General features: G+C 36.5%; 1 protein-coding gene across 2 annotated transcripts in view; it reads right to left on the reverse strand.

Annotated features, from left to right (window-relative positions):
- The window catches only part of MED13L (mediator complex subunit 13L), a 204,047-nt gene that overhangs the window by 86,194 nt on the left and 96,215 nt on the right, over positions 1 to 21,638 (reverse strand). For both annotated transcript variants that reach the window (XM_075041838.1, XM_075041839.1), the window contains exons 3-4: positions 21,137 to 21,221; positions 16,070 to 16,153 (exon numbers count right to left, since the gene is read on the reverse strand). In XM_075041838.1, coding sequence (XP_074897939.1) covers positions 16,070 to 16,153; positions 21,137 to 21,221 — 169 coding nt within the window. The remainder of the gene's footprint in view (positions 1 to 16,069; positions 16,154 to 21,136; positions 21,222 to 21,638) is intronic.

Here is a 21,638-nt window from a genome sequence, read left to right on the forward strand (position 1 = left end):
CTCAGATAGGGTCAGGTTTGCATGGTCAGCAAAAAAGAAAGTAAAAACAGCTTTCCACTCCCACTTCTCCAGGCAAGGCTGAATATTAGGCTATTAGGTAGTCAGATACATTATTTTATAGCTAGCAAAGCCCTTGGGTAATAAAGAATGAGTGCAACTGCCACAGGCAGCTTTACAGGAAATTGTGTGAAACAATGACAGATGCTCCAGAATTGTTTCAAAACAAAGAAAGCCAGGAAGAACAGTGTGTCAGCTGAGGGTTCTTTGCTCTTGAACTATATTCTCTAGCTTGCTGACAAGCTACGTGCATAAAAATTATATTTTGAGATTATGAGCACATATGCACACACAGAGCCATATGAACACAAAGTTAAATAATCCTATCCATAAGTAAAAATTTTAACAAATACGTATTTCTATTGCCATTCTCAAAAACAGTTGGAAAAGCCTTCCTCATTCAACAGAAATTGCTTGAGAAGCTGACTGTGAAAGACAGCTAACAGGAGTACGCTGACAAAATTAATATAAAACTTTCCAAAAAAGTTTAAGTCCCCCCCCCCCAAAAAACCCCCAACCACTCAGGCATTTAAAATACTAAATCTCACAAACTCTCAGTTGGATTTAACATTCTTTACTCCTGAACACAGGACTTAGGCCACCAACTAACTTTGGAGCTAGATTTTAAAAGCAATTAGTTGCTGTAAGACAGGAAAAGACACCAAGCAGGATCTTAAAGAAACAAATAATGCCCTACTCCAACTGAAATAAACATGAAGTAGGTGCCTAAACATGTCTGAAAACCCTACAAGTGGCTACCCGCATATTAAATCACACAGATGCTATTAACTGCCCCCCAAAACAAGTTTCCCAAGATTTTCAACTACAATGAAAAATTATCTTACAGATTTAGGAACAGCAGAAGAAAGAAGAGTCTTTTAGACAGTTCAGTTGCTTTTGGCAGAATGACATTGATCTTACTATTTTGCAGTGCCATCTGACTGTTTAATAAATAAGGCTGACTCTCTCTGATCTTCTAGTTGTTTTGTGTAACTAACCACATCTTTTTCTTGCTTAATATATGTTTACATTTCCAGTGTACTTTTTGCTATAAATTGCTTTAATCTATTTATTTGCTTTAATATGCTACCAATGCAGTATGTAAAGTTCATTTACTGGCTTTTATAGAGACCTTTATAAAAAGTAATAATATTTAAAAGCTTAACAGTAAAATCACATCAACAAAGTCAGCTTAGTACTTTTCAAAACAAAGTAATGGAATTTCAGTAAAGTATGCATCTGCAAAGTGTAAAGACAGGTGAAATTACTGCAACATTGCCAACTGCCTCAGCACTTGATTTCAGTTGTGATTCTAATTGTTTATTAACATTTATAGAAAACATTGTTATTTTAAAAATACTTTGGTCCGGATTTTTTCTTCAAATTATAAACTTTGCCATTTAAAGAGTAATGCTTAACCCTCTTAAAAGAACTCTGAAATTATTTTAAAGCGTGAAATAACTGTATCTCAAAACCTCTTGTAACATGAGACAGTGAAAAAAGAATATCATCCCCCTGGCTCCAAAGGTGGTACAAGCCAAGTATTCTTAGTTTAATCTCGAGTTTTGCATCACAGAAATTGTATCCTCAGCTTTATTAAAGCAATCCACAGCAAAACTGGGAGAGGAAAAAAAAAAAACCAAAACCCAAAAAACAGAACTCCAAGTAGTAGACAGGTCATACGATCGTGTAAGTAATATAAAGCATGCTGTCAGAAAGAAGAAAGGCATTACGACAGTCTAAAATAAAGCAATGCTATTCCTAATTTTTTGTTGCTGTTGATTGCACTGTATCAGAAATAGATTCTAAAATAACTACAGAGGTTTGGTGAACAGTTTATTGGTCCATCTGATCTCCAGGAGAGTTGGATTTTTCTGTAATACCACACAAATGACAAAGCTGCAGTATATGAAGGTGTTCTTAAAAATTAATATATAATCAAAAGAATTTCACACAAAAAAAATTACCATTAAAAAGTCAGTCCAGCCTCAAAACAGTGGTTTACAGTTTTCAACTTGAACAAAACAAAAATCACCAAACTAACACACTTCTTCCCAGATCGCTGTTATGACAGTATATTGTAAAAGGATTGACTAGTTTATTTTTCAACTCAAAGTAAATCATCTCCACTCACACAAAACAGTCATTCAAATTTGGAACATTAAATAGATTTTTCTTTTTATACTCTTAAACTAGTCATTTACATCCAAAATGAATCTTCAAAGATCATAAATGCTACATAAAGGGAAAATGAGAATACAGCTGAAATTACCAGTGTATGCGTGACATGATTGTGAACATTCACATTTTTGTAAGAATAGTGGCCTTAAGAAAAATGAAGTACAACAGAAAATCCTGCTATACTGCACGATGTATTACATATTAAGTAAACATTCACTATAATAGAAGAAGAGAGATTTAGTCCCATTAACAGTATTAGTGTTATCCCCTGTAAATAAAATTAAAACGTGATGCACAGGGTGGGGGAACAGATAACTAAACCCATTGGCTAGTAGAATTTCTCAGTCACTGTTTTACAGTATTTAATTCCTTCATTTAGAATAGCTTTGTCTATGGTAAATTCCATCAGTAAGATATTTATTTCTCTACTGATTTTTATGATTAATACAATAAAGGTCCTGCAGGTTTGGATTAAACAGGTCTGTGCGGGTAGTTTATACATTTCTCCAGCTTATTTTAATTAGTTCTTTTAGTTCTCTCATTTATACAAACACTACAGCTACTTAAGTACCTCTCCTGAGATCACTTAGCCTCCTTTGAGTTCTTCACAGTATTGAGACACAGTCCTTGACTTAACTTTGCATTTAAAAGAAACGTCAGGATTATTAAGGCTAAATAATGACAATTAGAAGAATAGGGTGAACAGCATAGTAACAAATTCTGCTACTACTATGACACTGAAAAAATATGAAAACCAGAACTTAAGGCAAAGAACTGCAGTACAACTTCACAAGAGTTAGTGACTGTACAAGGAAAAAGAAAACCACACATGAAATTCAATATAAACATACAGAAGGGGGGGGGGGGGGGGGGCGGGGGCACATGGCAGAATTCTTTCTTAGGAATTCTGGCTTTGAACAATATATTACTGGTCAGGAAAGAAGTTCTTGAATCTATAGTAAGCATTTTTACAGAGATACATCAGTTCAGAAATAACAAAAAAAATCCCAAACAAAAACCACAACACCATTCAGAATTTGGAAAAGGATGCAGTACAAACAGAAGATGCCATTGCAACAGCCCAGAAAACCATGAAGTATTCCTATAAAACCAGGTGCCATTCTGAATCTCCTCAATCTAAAGGAATGACAGTAGAAATAAGAGATGCACAAGGAGGTAACAAGAAAGATAAGAAATATGGAATGATTTCCATACAAAGAACAGTAAATCCGTAAGGAGTCTCATTGGGAATGAGATTAACTGAAAAGGGAGAGAACAGACATGTACTAAAATCAAAAGGACTGAGACAAAGAAGAATACAGTTAGTTACATTCTCTCCTTCATACGGGAAGTAGAAGACCTAACACTACACTAATGAATGAAAAATTAAAACAAAAACCACAGACTTCTTTCCACCCATTGCATAGATGAGCTATGGTATTAATTACCAACAAGTATTTGTGCATGCTGAAATTCTGTGGGGGTTCAAACTCAATTAAACTCACAAAAGAAAAATTCATCAACAGTTGTTAAACACAAAAATATGTCAAGTTGTATTGCCAAAACCAGCAGGAAGCTGATCAAGCGTACAGAAAAATAACTGTATTCTTGGCATGACCTTATAGTCTTCCCCAAGCTGTTCCACTTTTGACCACTGCTGGAGACAATTTTTACGTGAAGGTATTATTTAAGAAGAGTATCTGGGTATATTTCCTTTTAAGAAACTAGAAGCACACAATAGCAGACAGCTTCCTGAAACATCCAGAGTGACTATATTACACTGTTTTTTATCTTACTTGATTAAATGCCACGTCTGCCTCATGGCTGTGTCCAAAGTAGAAAGGATCTGAAACTCTTCTGGCAACATTTCCACTCCTTCCTAAATTAAATCTTATTCTAGGAATTGGGTGGGACAGTAAATAATTTTACTGTATGCCCCTGTGCTATGGAACTGCGCTTCAAAACATCAGATCATAAACGTGGTTTAAGCAACATTGTGTGGGCACACAGACATGTTTCTACATAATCTGAAGACTAGTAAAAAGATAATTCCATGCACTAGATATCCAATTCCATAAATTAGACTGTTGGATCCTTCAACAACGAAAAAAAAATTAATGCTCTTCCATGAGATCTTCTCCATCAGCTTTCTAGTCAACAGATGGAAATTATATAATTAAATGTACTGATATAATCATCCAAAAAACACTTGCAGTTCCCAATGTCTTTAACAGCTGGTAACATGAAGAGATTAAAAGAAATGAGATCCCTCCAAGTAATTTTTGCAACTTGCTTTCCTCAAAGACAACAGAAAATTCCCTTCTCTGGTGGGAAATTCAATCTACTCCTGAATTGCCATCTTGTCCTTCTAAGATTCTTCTCCAAACAGTCCTGCCATGACTGCAGTCAGAGTGGCCATTAAGATTAGTCTCTCACCCGTGTCATGTCATGAATCAGGAGACGGTATTTTGGAAGTCCTTGAATGATTCACATAGCCACCTACAAGGTGGTGGCTGCCACTTCTCATGGAATGCCTTCCCCCACTCTGGGAGTAAATTCCAAAAGAAAACCTGTCACCATGACATTCAGACTGTTAAAAAAAGAAAATCAAGAGGGGGCAATTGTTCTCCATGCAAGTTTCAATTTTCCTAACTATTCTGGTATCTAGTAGTGCGCTGCTGAACTTAAAGATGGCAATCATTAAACAATATACCGTAAGAAAACTGCTTTTTATTCCAGATCTGAACTGGTTCTCAGAAATCCACAGAAAACTTGAATGACAAGCCAAGAAAAAAAGGGTGGAGAGGAAAGGGGGAAGTATACTCATATAGGAAGAAAATATCTTGAAAGTCACACACAGAAGAGGTTCACACAGATACCACTAAATCCAATGATGCATAAGCAATGACTGGGTTTTTTTCTTCCAGATCACTAAGGATCAAAAAGCATTGCCACACAAGTGATTTGAGATCAGAGTATACTTCATCTGCAATTCCTTGGACAGATGAACCTTGACCAAAATATTGACAGAAGTAATTCTACACAAACACAGTTTCAGGATTTAGAGTGCCCTTCTCCTATGTAATGTAAACTCTTTGTAACAGACATAAGCTAATCCAAAAGTAGTACTTTAAATCCTGAAGAACAGTATCCACATCCAAGTATTATAATGGCAAATCTGCAGAGGTATAATTATAACAAAGCAGTTTGCACCACATGTTTTACCACAGAGGCAAGCCATGATTTGAACCCTGCTGCAATGACAAAACGTGATGTCAGTAGATGGCAGTATGAAGCATATTATTGGTAAAGAAGATGAGTTTGTCAATACTCGAAGAGATGAGCTCTTTGCTGGGCACCTGGAAAAAAGGTCTACTCCTTATTAATCACTCAGTCTTAGCTTTATTATCAGGGTAAAGTCTAGAGAGACTAAATGCAGTCTGATTTATTTATAGGTATTTTTTAAGTTAACTGATTTTTCAGAAAGAAAACTTAGCATAAATATAACGTCTGCTATGAGTTACAGTGTGAAAGACTGCCTACATTTTAAGTCAGAAGCAGGAGAGCCATACAAGCGGATATATCCAACCTAACATGAATCTAGTCAGCTCAGACCCAAACACAGCAAATGGCTCTAGTTTTCTTTTTCAGAATTTTATCCAGTGTTTGCTCACTTGTCCAGGATTTCTCAACTTCATAAGTGCATACACTCAGAACATACAAAGTCACTTCTCCGTCAAACTAAGAGCACTTGAAAGTTACCCAGCATTTGTGATTGAGAAATGACCTGCTCCACACATGCTCTTCATCCTGCCTCAGGCTTAGACCACATATAACTTGTCTGAAGTTCAGACTGAAGGAACAAGGCATACTGAGCAACTCCTAGCAGGAGGACAGGAGACTTTTAACTGAGGTTTTGCCCTCTAAGGGCAAAATTACTCAACAATTCACTGCAAAATCTCAGTTTGACAAAGTTATGCAGGCAACTGATCACACATCTGTTGCCAGAACTTATTCCTTCCTACCCATCCTGCCCCTCACTTCTCAATGAAAACGCTAGACCTTTTCCAACATGAGATTTTTCAAAGACGAAAAGTAAAAGCCTAGTCACCAGTCAATACTCTTGCTACAATGTACTCGGAGAAAGCATCGAAGAATAACAACCAGTGGCTTCTCAATACACTTTACTAATCAAACTCTATCCAGTTTGTACCCCCAAACATAACTGCTCTAACTGTCGCTCCTCCCATTCTAGACATGTTTAAAAAAATATTACCGAGCTCAGAACAGAGTTCAGTTACAGTGATCACGTAGGAGAACAGAACAAACCCTCAGAAGCAAACAGAAAGGAGAAAGGTGGGATGAGGTAACTCGAAAGCCTAAGCGAGCATTACTTCTGTACTTTCAACAATGGACTGGAGCCATCCTTCAGAATGTATTTTGCTTTACTCAGTTGCCAAGTAAATTGAAGCTAACAGAGTTCATTAATGATGACATATTTTAAGATGTATCTACTCTGTAATTACTGTACGTCAGCAGATTGGTCCTCTGCAATGTTCATTTCAGTCATGAAAAGGATGGCCTACAGCTCACTGGTTCATTACTAAAAGGAAGAAGATAGGTTTATTTATATTACTAGCCCTACACAGAAGAATTGGTTTTATATAGCCTTATTTAGATTATATACGATATACCAAGTGTTCACTCAGGTTCTCTATCTTTTAAACTAGCAGTAAATTAATACCAAGACAAGTTACTTTAAAACCGTTATTATGCTGAATTGGAAAATTTAATAAGCCAAAACACTAAAAGCATTCAGAAGACTAGTTCAGCTTTCTCTTCAACTTTGGAAATGGTTCCAGCCAATTATCTCTCAAAAATAAGCATTTCCACAACTTTTTTGATATATCAGCCACAGAATAGCCCATTTAGATCACAACATCTGATGATTTCTTAAACAAGCAACGTGACTGCACAGTGCCTAATGGATAGTGTGGTATTGCACAAAGATGACATTATTTTGCAGTATTTTAAAAACCTGTTCTACAGACTACCAAGATGCACAGAACACTGTGCTGACATACTACCTGCTACAGCTCACATTCAAGAGAACTCACTAAAGGTATATGCAACCAAACCTGATTCAGAGGAAGACAAAGACTGGTAAAGAAAGATTTGAGGGATGGAAAGGAAAAAAAATAGTCAGAAATCATGATTTCAACCAGTTACAATGAACAAGATAGCAAAAATGGCATTAATGCTTGAAGGTGTGCTAGCAGACAGATTAATCAAGAATGAAATGGTTCCATACTGGCTAAAAGAGGAAAAAAAACAATCAAACATATTGCAGTACAATTCCATATCTTCAGAAAATAAAGGTTAGCAAATTTTTTTTAAGTGAACATAAGCATCAGAAAACAGACTTTCAGAATAAATAACCTAAATAACTCTGTTCTGAAACAAAGTTGTATTTCAAGATTAAGTTATTTTAAAATAAGGCATAAAAGTGTCAGAAAAATAAATGCAAAAGGTATTATTGTTGACTGAAATAATTCAATGGAATTGGTTTCAGCTGAAGTTTTCTTTCCTATTTTTGGAGAAAGATTGAAGAATTTTTCGGCTTTAGGTACCAATTTTATTTGGGAATATGAGGAAGTGTATTTGCTTCTGAATTGGACTGAAAACAAATCCTGTAGTGCCACTGTTTTTGCAGAACTCAAAAGACCCCATACCACCTACAAGGATCTTAAATTAGTTTAAGCACAAAATCCAGCTTGATTTTCAGAAATTTAAGAAAGCCGGTATCTATTGTTTGTGGAGGTTCTTGCAGTACACTAAGCAGAGCTATAGCTGTAACTACAATAATAGTTCCAACAGATTTAAGTATTCAAAACTAAGGCCCTCTAAATATCTACAAAAGCCCTTAAGTCAATTCATTACTGATACAGTAAGTGACAACACTTGTGTTTGGCAGACAGTGCAACTGGGAGTCCTGACAAATCTAATTAACAGCACATCAGGGGCACTTAGTTTATCCTTTATATACAGTGCCAATAGTGAGTGTATAATGAGAAAAGCAGCTTAAACATTAGTGGGACTTCACTAATTGGTCACCAAGTCCTGATTAAGCCAGGCTTCATATATAATTATTGAAGTTCAAGTGTCTGACACAAGTGTATCCAAAAACACTTAATGAAGATACTAAGTCACTTCTAAACTACATAAATAAAAATAAGGCACAAAAAAAGAAGAAACAGACAACAGAAATGTGCAGCTGATTTTCTTGAACTACTTGCCATTTGTATACCCCTAGTTCAAAATATTTCAACTGTTTAAATAACTATCTTTTAGAAAAGTTACAAAAGCATGAAAAATAATGTACAGTCTCAACTACATTAAGTAATGCAAATATTTGGAATATATGTAGACATTCCAGTACCCTTATATATATAAATATTTGTATATACAATAAATGTCACCAGCAAATAATAACTACAAGAGAAGGTTTTACAAAATCCAGAAGTTAAAGATGACAAGAGCAGCTTTATGCATTTGTTCATTTACATTCCTTAGATCAGTAAAAAGATCCTTAACTTCAAAAGTCTAGAGATAACTGATCTGCATTATAAACTGGAATCCACAGAAGTATATGCCTCCATATCCTCCCAAAATGGTGAAAGAGGTGACCTGAACTGTGTAACTGGCTGCACATGGAAACACAAAGATCTCAACACACATAACCCGTATATCCTGGCTTCCTCAAAATCCTACAAGGAAATGGTAGCTATAAATATATGCTAAAAATAGGTGGATTCAGAGTATTTCAGAAGGAAAAAGGCAATTGAAAGTCTCAGGCACCTCACCAAAAGCAAACTTGTGAAAGCCCCATGATACTCTGTGACAGCACCTTGAGTATTTCTACGGGCTCAAGTACAGCACAGGAAAACAAGGCTACCTTTAGAGGCAGTAGGCCAGATGGTATTTTTCTCAAGACAGAAAAGGATAAGAATTCTGCTAACAATTCATTTCAAACTGGTAGATGTTGGTCAGTAGTATCTTGCTTCTGTGTTGGAAGCTCACTAGGAGCCAAACAACTGGAGCTTACAAACAACCTTTTACAAGATTCTGCCACACCAGCTTACCAACCACTGCCAATTCTTGCTGCATACCCTCCTGCTCATACCATTCTGCCCACGTTTTGGAATTTCTATATGGAATCAGGGACCCACAATCTACATTGTGGCTGCCAGAGACACACAGGTACTCCAAAACACACAGTGCAAATACCACAATAAATTTCATGAGCAGCAGTCCTGCTTTAAGATAATGCTGCATCCCTACAAAGAAGTCACTGCAATAATGTAACACCCGTTATCACAACAAGGGTATACTTAACTTGAAAAGAAGGAATTTCAAACTCACGTCTATCAAAAAAATGCAAAATATCACAGGACTGAGCAACCAATGGCACACCTATAAATGTCCCTTATCTTTTATCTTTGCTGTCTGGCCCAGTTGCATGCATTCAGCAAACAGCTGTGTTAAGACACTCCACAGCACCATTTGAATCAGCTGCAGTGGGTATATGCAGCATACTAGAAGCACTGCTCCAGTGACATCTTCCCAATGACCCCATGTGGGGAGTCTTTCTATTGTTCCCAGGACTTTATCTTGATTGGCAAGGGTCAAGGAATCTGAAGAATCGGTGCCTGGGGTTGCTTTGCCACTGTCTTTTTAATGCTCTTACCCCAGGAAAAGAAGATGAAAAGGTTGGGTCATTACCATGACGAAAGTAGCCCTCAGTGGTAGCTGCTACAAGTATACCAATCCAGCTTCCTGTTTCATTTATTGAAGGACATCCATAAAAAGTAACAGCTGTAGCTACATACCATAATATAGAGCTGTGCAGAGGTAATGCAAACTGGGTCATATATTTAATATATTCAATGAAAATTTTACAGTATGCTCTGTGAGAGTTCTTTTAGAAAATACTGTTTTATTATTTTCATTATTAAATGAAAAACATCAGACAATTCAATACAGCACACTCCTTAATTTATAGCTTATCTAGAAAGTTACTTTGGCAATAAAGCATGTGAACATTAAGACCTTCAGTCCACAATGTTTTTTTCCTGCACAGCATGCTAACATTTTCTATCAAGAATTTTACATACAAGATTTTTGGAACGTGACACAAACAAAATAACCCAAGACCACCAGTAGCATATATCTGCAACAGATAATAGTACTTCAAATGGTAGTGCTTGAATAGCATTTTCCCAAACCATCTTAATATTATCCTTAAGTTGTTAATAATGTTTTACTGTCTTCTGTCTATAAAACTTAAAAATACATTATATTTATTAATGGTATTGGATTAATATACTTGATTATATTAAATTGCTTTAAAACATATTATTAATATAAGCACACTGATATCAATGATGCCAGCTTTTGTTTAGAAACTGCATGTGAGAACTCTTTATTTTATAATCTGTATTTTATACCTATTCCTTCTGCTAAAATAGGAATGCAGACCATATTCCATTGGGTACGCTACCCAGTATTTCAGGGTAGGTAAGAATTAAGTCAGCTTTAGCACACACAAGATTACCAAATTAAAAAAAAAATTAAAAAAAAAATCAAAACCGAAAAACCAACCAACCACAGATATAATACGCTAGCTTGGTGTATGATTTTACTGAAACCGTAAGACTGAGAAGAAACTCAGCGAAGATGAACATAACATTTCAGAATTTAAACTTCAAAAATATGAAAATATTTGTCTGGGAACTAAGCCTCTTAAACTGAAATAGAAAAGCTTATTTTTACAGGGGTAGGAAGAATTATTGAAAAATACGCGGTATTTCTTATTACTCAGTATTTCTATCACATTTATTTTGACAAGTCAGGAATAAGCACGCATTATTTAAAATTAAATCAGACTGATTTTTCTTACTTTCCTTCCTAGTCTTTCCTCATTTATGATGGTGTTAGTTGGCAACACTGAACACACATATTACTATAGTATCACTATACACCATTTTCAAGAAACACATACGATCACATTACTGAATTTTTCAAAACATGGTTAAAATACAAGTACACAAACTGGCAGAATTAAAACAATTTATATGGCATATTTTTCTCAAATTCAAGAAAATTAAAACCTCCAGTTTTAAATTGAGATATTCTCACTGCATTGCAGCGAACTGTACATGTGCAATCAATCAGTTACCATTTCTCAGCTGAAGAATTCAAACCTTATTAAAAATTCAAATAGATCACTTAAACTTGTTTTACCATGCTTCTACTGAATTATGTCATCATTTAATGAAACAGCTTAATACCATTTGCCAAAAGACACTATCTGTGGAATGTTGTGTGCCAGGACCAAACCTCCAAATCAGATTCAGACAAGGTGCTCCAGCCTTAGACAGGCACTAGTTCCACTAGTTCCCAATTCCTCCTGGCACAGCACTGCACTTCTCTAGGGCTCACTAAATCTGATGTTTTCAGATGAAGACACTGACTGACAGGAGTTCCTAACATGGCAGAAAGTGAATGCAGCTTGCAACGTTGCTTGCAACAACGCTGAATGTCAATTTTGGTATCACTGATCTAGATTTTCCTTGGCTAAGTCCTATGACTACTCCCAGAAAACTGAAGGCAATGATAATTTCCAGGATCTCAAAGAGGAAGCAGTGCTTAAAAGTGTCTGCAGTCTTCACGTTTTGATGCCTCTGATTAGTGCCCAGTTTGATGCTTGCAAAGAAATGAACACAGCTATTGAGCAAAACTGGATATGGATGTACTGACTGAACTCTGTTACAGTGGTAAAAGTTCATGGATTAGATCTAAGGGAGGAGAGTTGACAAGTGAATGCTTAGGATACAGCCCATGCACTCATAACTCAGAAATTTCTATATTCTATCAGAATCACATGAGGTTGCCATAATCAACTGTTTTATGGGACAGTAACAAACAGAAATCTGTTTGGAAACTGAAATTAAAGAACTATATTTCACTGCAGCCTAACTGTAATTCCACTCTTTCAGCCACACCATTTCAAGCACGCAGAGGGTAATGTGGCTACCTAGATACCATTCCTATCCTTCAGTCTTCTCGCCCAGTAACAAAAAAAAGAAACAAACTCTACTTCAAAATATTTCTCTGATGGAACTTTTTTTTTCTTCTTAAGGCTAAAAAACCCTAAGAGACTTTTGGAAGGGAAGATGACCCATCAGTTATTTAAGCTACAAAAAGCAACAATTTTTTTCCTATGTTCTTTACATTTAAGCAAATCAAAACCAGCTTAACAGCTTATGTTAACTTGCTCATACAGTTCAAAACAAACTGATTTTTTCCCTTAATTTCCTCCTACACACCAAGAAAACAATCACAAAAATAATTAGCAAAGATTCTTGCATAAGATGGTCATAAATTTGTCAGTAAGATGTTAACAATTTATGGTGGTGCTTTCCTAAACCAAAAAAACCCATACAAAACTTGGAAAGTGATTCTGCATAGACTGTAAAGATGAATTTTCACCACACACTGGAAGGCACTATCAATGCCTTGTATTAGACAAATTCTGTAAACCCCAAACATACAGATCTCCTTTAGGAAGTTGTATAGATAAGTAAGCAAGTTTGCCATTCTCCAGCAGTAGTGTGGAAACATATTTTAGACACGCACTGCTGTAGAACAGACAATAAAACATAAAGAACTATTTAGTAAGTGACACATAATATTAAAGATACTCGGGAAAGAAAACCCACAACTTCTGCGCTAAATTTCCTGTCAAAAGCATCTGGTTCGCACAGTAAGCAAAACAAAACAGTATACGGATCTGTCTAACTCCCTCTGCTGTTCCATCACTCCTCCTGAAAAGACCAGAAAAGCTTATCTTGCATATTGTTTCTAATACTGCCTTGGAAGGTCATCTATTGTTCTTAGACCTCCTTTTCACATCTCAGGACTAACTAGGTCACGGCCACTGCCATGCTCCACTTCATCTTTGACTTCATTCTAAAATCACAGACCTCCCCGCCCTTCTCCTTTAATGCCATTCACAAAAATCACAGGCCCTGAATGAATTTATTCCTTGAAAGCCAGTGGCATGGGTTTTAACTCCTTCCCTCTTTATTTATACCCAGTCCACGACTTTTCAGTATATTCCTGAAATGAAGTTAGTAACTCAGGATGTTGGAAATTTGAGATGACTAACTTCACCACAAGTAAAAGTATAAAAGCAGACTTTAGAACCATTTGTATATCTTTGCCAGAATGACACCTGCTCAGTTTTTCTCCATTCAAGGGGGGTACATATCTGTATAGATCTATCTCTGTCTCCATTCAAGGAGAATAGCGCATGCATTTTCAACAGGGATTACCTGTTCCCAGACTTCAACCTAATCTCTGTACATACATGCAACTTATTTCTAGTATTTTATATATTAACACGGGTTTAGCTACTATTTTTTAAATTACCACTTTTTTTTGTTAATGAAGGCATTATCCACAGTGTTAAAATACCTAAACACTCTCAGTTGGCCTCTTCTTCCTGCAACTGCTCCTTATTGCTTTACCTACAGCAAGCAGCTGCTTAGAGCAAGAGTTTCACAAAGAATTTATATGGAAATTAACAGGAATCACTTAATTTGTGTAAAGACAGCTTTTTGTGCTATTACGGAGAAAGAAAGCTTAAAAGATTAAATAAAAAGTGTCTGGACAAATTAGTCCCCAAAGCCTCCTGCTGTTTGCTGCTACCGTCCACAGTTGACTACTGTCAACTTTTGCAGTTTTCACTACCATCTTTCAGTGAGATTAGTTAACTCCAATGACATATTTATAGCAGAAAAATTAACAACCTGAAACAACACAAAACCTGTCTCAAATTAGGCCATAGCTATTATTGCTAAATAAATGCTTTTAAAATGGTGTGTATCCATAGGATCTATAGTGACAAGTACTTTACAAAAAACCCCAAACAAACCACCAACCCACACAAACCAACAATAAACATTACCTTCTTCAAATCAAGAGTCTACCATTCAACCCTAAAATTCTCTAAAAGAATGTCACTTTTATATACAGGAATACATCAAATACAATTTCAGTTCAACATGAATTTATTTTTTATAACATGTTCCAGATCAGAAATATTTATGTGCATACTGTACATATATTTACAAATGTAATTATCCCCTATGGATCACTGCACTGTACAAGTGATTCAGTGTTACACACATGTAAATAAGACACAGAATTCTGCCAGAATTCTAGAGTAATGATACTTTCTATGCCAGTGCTGTTGCTGTTTTTGAAGACACCATCTACTGTATCAGATGCTTCACTTCTTAAATTGATACACACCAGGAACAGACATGAGACTCACAAATACATTTAATCTGAGCACTAAGGCTGCAGTAAAGTTGATAAAGCAAATAGCTTTTGCTGAAAGGAGCTGTCTCCCTCTTCCAGAAGCTGGAAAAGACACCACTTCTTATGTCACTTTAGGGAATTAATCTTCCAGAAAACTAAACAAGATCTTGGTGTGATCGGAAAAGCAGGAAAGAAGACACAAGGGAGGGAGAAAGGTGGTTACATACAGCCAGGACAGGGAAAGGTGTGGAAAAACCTGGACCTTTCAGTGGCTTTTGCCATTAGATTGATGTGAAATCAAGAGTTACACGTATACAGTGTAAGTCTGCTTAGCTACAAAGTGTAAATAGCAAAAAAAAAAAAAAGATATCCCCATGCTATGTTAATGTTTTCTTTTTTTAGAAAAGGAGACAAATTCATGTTTAATTACTGCATTATATCTTACAAACAACTGCTGTTTGGAAGTACCTGGTTAACACAAAATCTGTTACAGAATGAAGCCAACTATTTGTAGTATTACACTGTATTAGAGGTAAGACATTTCTGTTTTAAGACAATGCAGTGATATAAGAGATGAGAGAAGGTATGTACGATCTACAGTACAATTTCCACCTGTACCTAGAGCTGCCATCAGACACGCTATTGTGACTGTAGCTACACTGGATGAAGAAGTTGCCACCCCACTTCATCTCCACTTACTCATTACCTTCAAATCTTCCAGTATAACTGCATGTTTAGTCACTTCCTAACCCAGTTCTGTCAAAATGATTCCCGTTAGAAAATCTGTGTTTCAGCTTAACTCAGATTATTTTTGACAGAACTTGTTTAGCGGATGACTATAAATGCAAGTACCAGAAGATTTGAGAACATTGTAACCTTTAGAGCTAGGAGAGGAAATAGCAATGAGCAAGTGGAGACAGCTAGCCCTTCTCCACGGTTATGTTGCTGCAAAAGAAGTGCATTAATCAGAAATACAGGTCTGATTTGTCAGCCTGCCTAATCAGTGAAAGCTGTATATCAAGGCTGGCATCTTTAAAGAAAATATGTAAGTAAATCTATATACTACTTATTTTACAGCTTAAAATGTCAGATTGGGGTTAAGTGTCCAGAAATTGAAATAATTTTTTTAACTACCTGGAATTCTGTTGTATAACAAGAGAAACAGGCAGATGCTATTCAAAAGGTATTTTAAAAAGTGGTATTTCTGTGGAGTTAAGGGATAAATACTAACTTCACCTTCTTATCTTAAATTATCATAACATGACCTGAAAAATTACTTAATTGCTTTCCGTTTATTACTGACACGAACAAATAGTGTCTGTGTTTTCACTTGTTACACAGTAAAAGAAGTGGAAAAACTACCACCACAATGCAGCATCAAATTACCATCATGTAATACACAACATTGACAGGAACAGTACTTGATGTATATAGAACACCTTACCTTTTATTAACAGGCTTCTCATCCTTGTCATAGGGTCTTATGAACCATTTTCCAATTCTTACAAAGTTTTTATCCATCAAGCACCTAGAAAATAATTACAGCAACAATTACTAGTTACATCTTAAGATGTAATTAAAAGCCGTCTTTGAAGACAGTAAACCTAAAGGGATTAAGCAGCTGAATTTCCATCATATTGAAATCAACGTTGTAGCTTTTGGGTTCCATGTAACTTTGCCACTTTCTATTTTCCCACACTAGTCATAGAGAATCACTGTCTAATCTTATGATGATGTCACTGATACTGATCTTCACATATGCATTTTCCCCTCATCTCTGACAGTCCTTTCTGCTCCGTGCTACTCTTCTTGCTGAATGATCCATCATCCTATTTTTCAAACTGCTCTTCTTGAACAAAGACAATTCATAGCACTGATTCTTTTCTATACACTGTTTCTCTCGGACTTCATGATAAAGAATACGCATTCCTGTATTTTTGGCATGTAAATGGCATAGTATAGTATATGAACAACAGGAAATTGTATTAAGCAAATATTAACAGTGAACCATTTTTCCTTCACGTGATCCACAGCATGATTTCAAGTGTTGAAACTTCCATAATTACTGTCTCCTCTCAGAAAACCTCACTCCAGCAAACATACTCCCACATCACTAAATTTAGAGCAATAAGTTACCCACTCTCTGTGTTCACTTTAGAAGTGCAAAATTTCTTTACAGAAATTGTACAATCTGTGGCTTTGAAAAAAAACTAACGGTGAGCATGCAAAGTAATCAATAACCAATTCAGGTTGACAAGGAGTGCTTGATGCCTTTCTAAGTCCACCTGTACAGATGAATCACACTAGCAATATGCCAAACATCATTTAAGTACGCTTCATACATTAAACATGCAGTTGAACATACTGCCCGAGGGATCACATACAGAAATTTGTTATGAAGGAATATTTTCCAGTAAGGTAAATATTATGTTTCCAAAATTCTGAAAAACTGGTCATTTGTTGCTAGTGGTTTATTTACTATCATGAGCAATTTACAAGCTTTCCCTATACATTTCATATCTAATCAGTATTTCTTTATTTAGATGGAAGAACTGTACTTCTCCATTCTTCAAAGTTTTCCAATAGTTTATTTCTATAGCAGCTGCTAGAGATCAGCCAAAACAAAACAAAAAAATTAAAAATCACATGCAACCTTCTGGGGAAATACATTCTGCAAGGTTTAGAAAAACTGCATGATCTCTACTTCAAAAGCATACCTAGAAGACATAGATAAGAAATGGATGACAATGTACATACTAATATGCTCCTAATTCTTCTGTATAAACTTGGCAGGGTTTTCCAAAGTTGAAGCTAGGCTGAAGAAAATTCTAACAGCACTTTCTCAATTAAAGCAAAAAGTTGACTATACCAATATCTTAAACTGAGTATGAACACTAAACCAGTGGAGATCTCAAGAGGCTGCTCTTGTGCTGGTGGGAAAAAAGTATGCTTCAGCAACTGTTTCCCTAGGAAATATTTGCTATCAGACAAAGTCTGTCAGTGTCAGCACACTTTATACAAATAAAAGGAAGTCTGTGAAGTTTACATCAGTTCCCTAAAGAAAATGGTATGTACTAGCAAAAAACATAATAAATTTTCCCCCATCTCACACACACACACTTCAATGCCACATCATCATGTCTCATGATGGCAGGTTTAACTGCCTCAAACTAATGCTACTTTCTTAGAAAAAAAGTCTTGGTGGGTAGACTTGGCCTTAAAAATCAGCCAACCGTCACATGTTAAACTAAATCACAGGTTATTTAAGGTATAATCCCATATGAAATGGGAAACATGCCTGCAGAAGCATGGATCTCAAAGATTTGGCCGAGTGAACAACTAATGACAGTATGGTGTGATTTTTGCTGTATAAGCACTTAATGGTAACTATTCTTAACAGTAAGCTGTAAAAATGAACTTGCATAAAAAAAAAAGCTGGTCATAAAAATCACAAATGAGTAAACACTTAAAAGCAGTTATTTAATCATATGAAATAAGGACATAAAATACTCTGAACTCCTTGGCTCATTTCTCTAGTTAAGGCTGAGTGATATTTTCTTCCTAAGCAGCACACCTGTTAGAACATTTCACTGTCATTTGAGCCCTCATATTTCTGATTTCTCTGTGAAAAAAAATGACCTGACAAGGGCACACCAATGATTATGAAATAATACCATAATATTTTGAGTTGTATTTCCTTAGATCTTCTAACATTTCTTACATTGCCGATTAACATAAACTTCTGATTGCTGATTTGGGTACTGAGGGAAAAACCAAAACAAAATCAAAAAAACCCCACAAAACAAACCATAGTTGCATAAATACCCTTTCTTACCCTTCCCAGGGTTAAACACCTCTCCTCCCTTCTTCCTAGTCCCAACTTCCCGCATTTTCATGGCAGGTTTCACTCGGTCCCTCCCACCTTCTCGGTGAGGTGGCGGGTGGAGGAGGAGGTGGGGGTCCCCTACCCCACGGGGTAGGCCGCCATTTGCTTTTCCCGCCACCATCTGCTTCCCGCCGCCATTTGCTTTTCGCACCCCTTCTCCAGCAGCCGCCGCTTTCTTCCTTGAAGACGGCTGAGCCACGGTGCCGTGGGCTCCTCTGGCTGGCGGGAGGTTTGCTGTGTGACAGAACCGGCTGGAACCGGTTCCGAGCCACACATGGCAGCTGGCGGCCTCCTCCCACCCGCTCCCTCCGGTCCTTGTACCAGCTGGATTACCCACAGCTGTGGCTAGTCAGAAAGACCAAACCACCCTGCTAAGATAATTACATCTTGGTGGGGCACAAGAGGTTTCCGGAAGAAGGAAAATCTGTCCTTCTCTAACTGCAAAATAAACCAGAAAAACCCCACAAAACTTCAGGCACAAGCAACGGCCCTGTCACTTTCTGATAAAGTCAAAAAGAAATTCAAGACTTCTCTTTTATTAATCCTAAACACAGGATAAAATGGGTCTTTAAAGTCTTATTTCTCCTTTTAATAAAGCCTGCACACTTATTGCTATTATTTTAAATGAAATAATTACAATGTTAACTTAAGATTTCATACGGCAAACAAAAAAAAAAAATCAACCCCAAAGTATATAATTGAAAATAAACGCAGCTATACTACTGCAGCTAATTGGATAGATATTCAGTAAACCCTCATCCTAAGTCACCTCGACAACTACTTCATTACAAGACTTCTAAGAACAAGGGTGTTCTGGAGGCGTGCCTCCCCAGCAGCTCCCGTCGGAGAGCAGGTCGGCACAGCCTTCCAGCTCCAGAGCAGCCAGCCCCACCACACCTCGGCCGGAGCTGCCGTCGGAGTGCGGCAAGAGAGCGGTGGGATCTCTCCCCTCCAAGGGCAAGAGGCCAGGACTGCGGCACGAGGCAGACTGGCTCTCAGTGAGGTGAGGTGAGATGAGGCTTTCGGCAAACACCTGATGTGTGTCTACCAACTGTGTGTGGAAGACTACTGCTGAAAGAAAGAGAGCTCTGAGGACTTTTCGGTCACAGCTGGATGGAACAATTCTGCTAACTCTGCCAACTGATTTCAATTAAGTTATTGAAGAAAAAAAAAACAACCCTTAAAAATTTGCTTCACAAGCTTGAAAAGGTGCAATGCCTAAAAATATCCACCAGGAGTCATACTTAAAAGCCAGGTGGCCGGGTACCACAGATTAATAAACACGTATAAAATTATTTTGCCCTTTTATACTGCAAAGCTACAAAAGAACTAGTGAACATGCTGGACTTGGAATTTCATTTTTATACTTCTATTCACTCTAAATAGTCTACTACTTATGTAAAAATCCCCTAAAAAGACTGATAAGATAAAAAATAGGAAATACAACAACTAGTCCTTTTCCCGTGTACATGCACATAGGTAGCCATTCAAACTTCACTTGCTAGCAGATATGGACAGGTAACTAACAGTCAAGGGGGACAGTTACTACAGTCATGAAAACGCAACCTTAGGAACATAATGCAAACCTGATTAGTAGTAAATCTACATCAAGGCAAAGAGGATACTAAATGAGACAAGAGAAGAGTATTTTCAATTAGCTTATTTTCTGAAAGAAAAAATAGTCAATACTACTTTCTGCAAAATTACAGTAACACAAAGGTACAGGAGAGGTGCATTATTTTTTTGTTGTTACTACTACTATTATAAATCCAGAAAAAGTGGGAATAGCCTAATGACACTTAATTCTGAGAAGATGTCCAAATTTGTAAAAAAGAAGGACCGAAGTATAATACAGGAAGGTGATGACGACCTGAAGAACCGCAGTAACAGAGAAGGAATAAAATGCAATAGTCCAAGATGCAACGTCATACACTGAAGGCCTAATAACAAGATAATCTTCAGTAAGCTTAAGAGTTGATAGCTGGATTAAGAAGAAAAAGCTGTAAGTGTATTAACTAATCAGAGAATAACTTTGCAGTCAAGTCTCTCTCTCTCCCTCTCCCCCCCCCCAAATATGATCAAGACAAAAGCAAGAAATGCTAGGATACATTAGGCCTGTTAGAGCCAGGAACTATTCAACTACACCCTGAATGTTGTGCACAAATTTAGTCAAATTGGAACATGCACGTAACTAGGATGATTGAGAAGAACACAGTTAAGATTTTTGATTGTTATCTGTTAAGATATGTACTATTTAACCTCGTCAAAGGGGTTGGAGGTCAGATACAATTATACTCTGTACGCATATTCTCTGTAAGCACCTCAAGAAGGTGAAAACTTTTTTTTGCTTTTGAAACAGCTCCCCAGTAAGAATGCAAGAAGACATCTATATCCACATTATTCTTTGTATGAGCATTTAATTAGTCTGCACAGCATTTTATGACACATTACCAGAGTCAATGACTTAAGAGATCCAGCTCTATCCTGCATCTCTTACACTAAAGTTCTACCTCTAAAAAAAAAAAAAGTGATTTAAGATCAATAATAATATAAATGGTCTGTAGATATCCCGCATTATTTTAAATATCAAAATGGACTATTTGAGTGCAACAGAGTTGTTCTTACCTCTCCAGAAGATTATGAATTGCTTTGAAGAGTAGGGTCCTACACTCATAGGAAAGTCCATTCTCCCACAATCCTTCTTCCACCACTACAAAAACATAAAATGTCAACATGCTCAGAATAGGGAAATACAAACATTTATACAAAACATAACTCAAACAGCTTTAATTTTCAACAGTAGCATGTTTCATGGAACTGTTTCAACTATTACCTATATTGCCAAAGTAGCTTTAATCTTTACTTGCTGAAGGCACCAACTTTGAATTTAAAAAAAAGAAAACACTAAAGCATAAAAGCACACACGTTTGTTCATAGCATTCTAATATTAAAGCAGGTGGGTGAGGAATTCATGATTATTCTTTGCCAGGACTGCTGAGAGATCCTTTAAAACTTAACCACAGATGCAGACAATCAAGAAAAAGTGAACCATTAAAGGTGTAAAATCAATTTACATAACATTAAACAACTACCCTGAACCTCTCACTGTCACACTCAAGTAAAATTC

Source organism: Buteo buteo, chromosome 11 (assembly GCF_964188355.1).
Source record: "Buteo buteo chromosome 11, bButBut1.hap1.1, whole genome shotgun sequence".
NCBI lineage: Eukaryota > Metazoa > Chordata > Aves > Accipitriformes > Accipitridae > Buteo > Buteo buteo.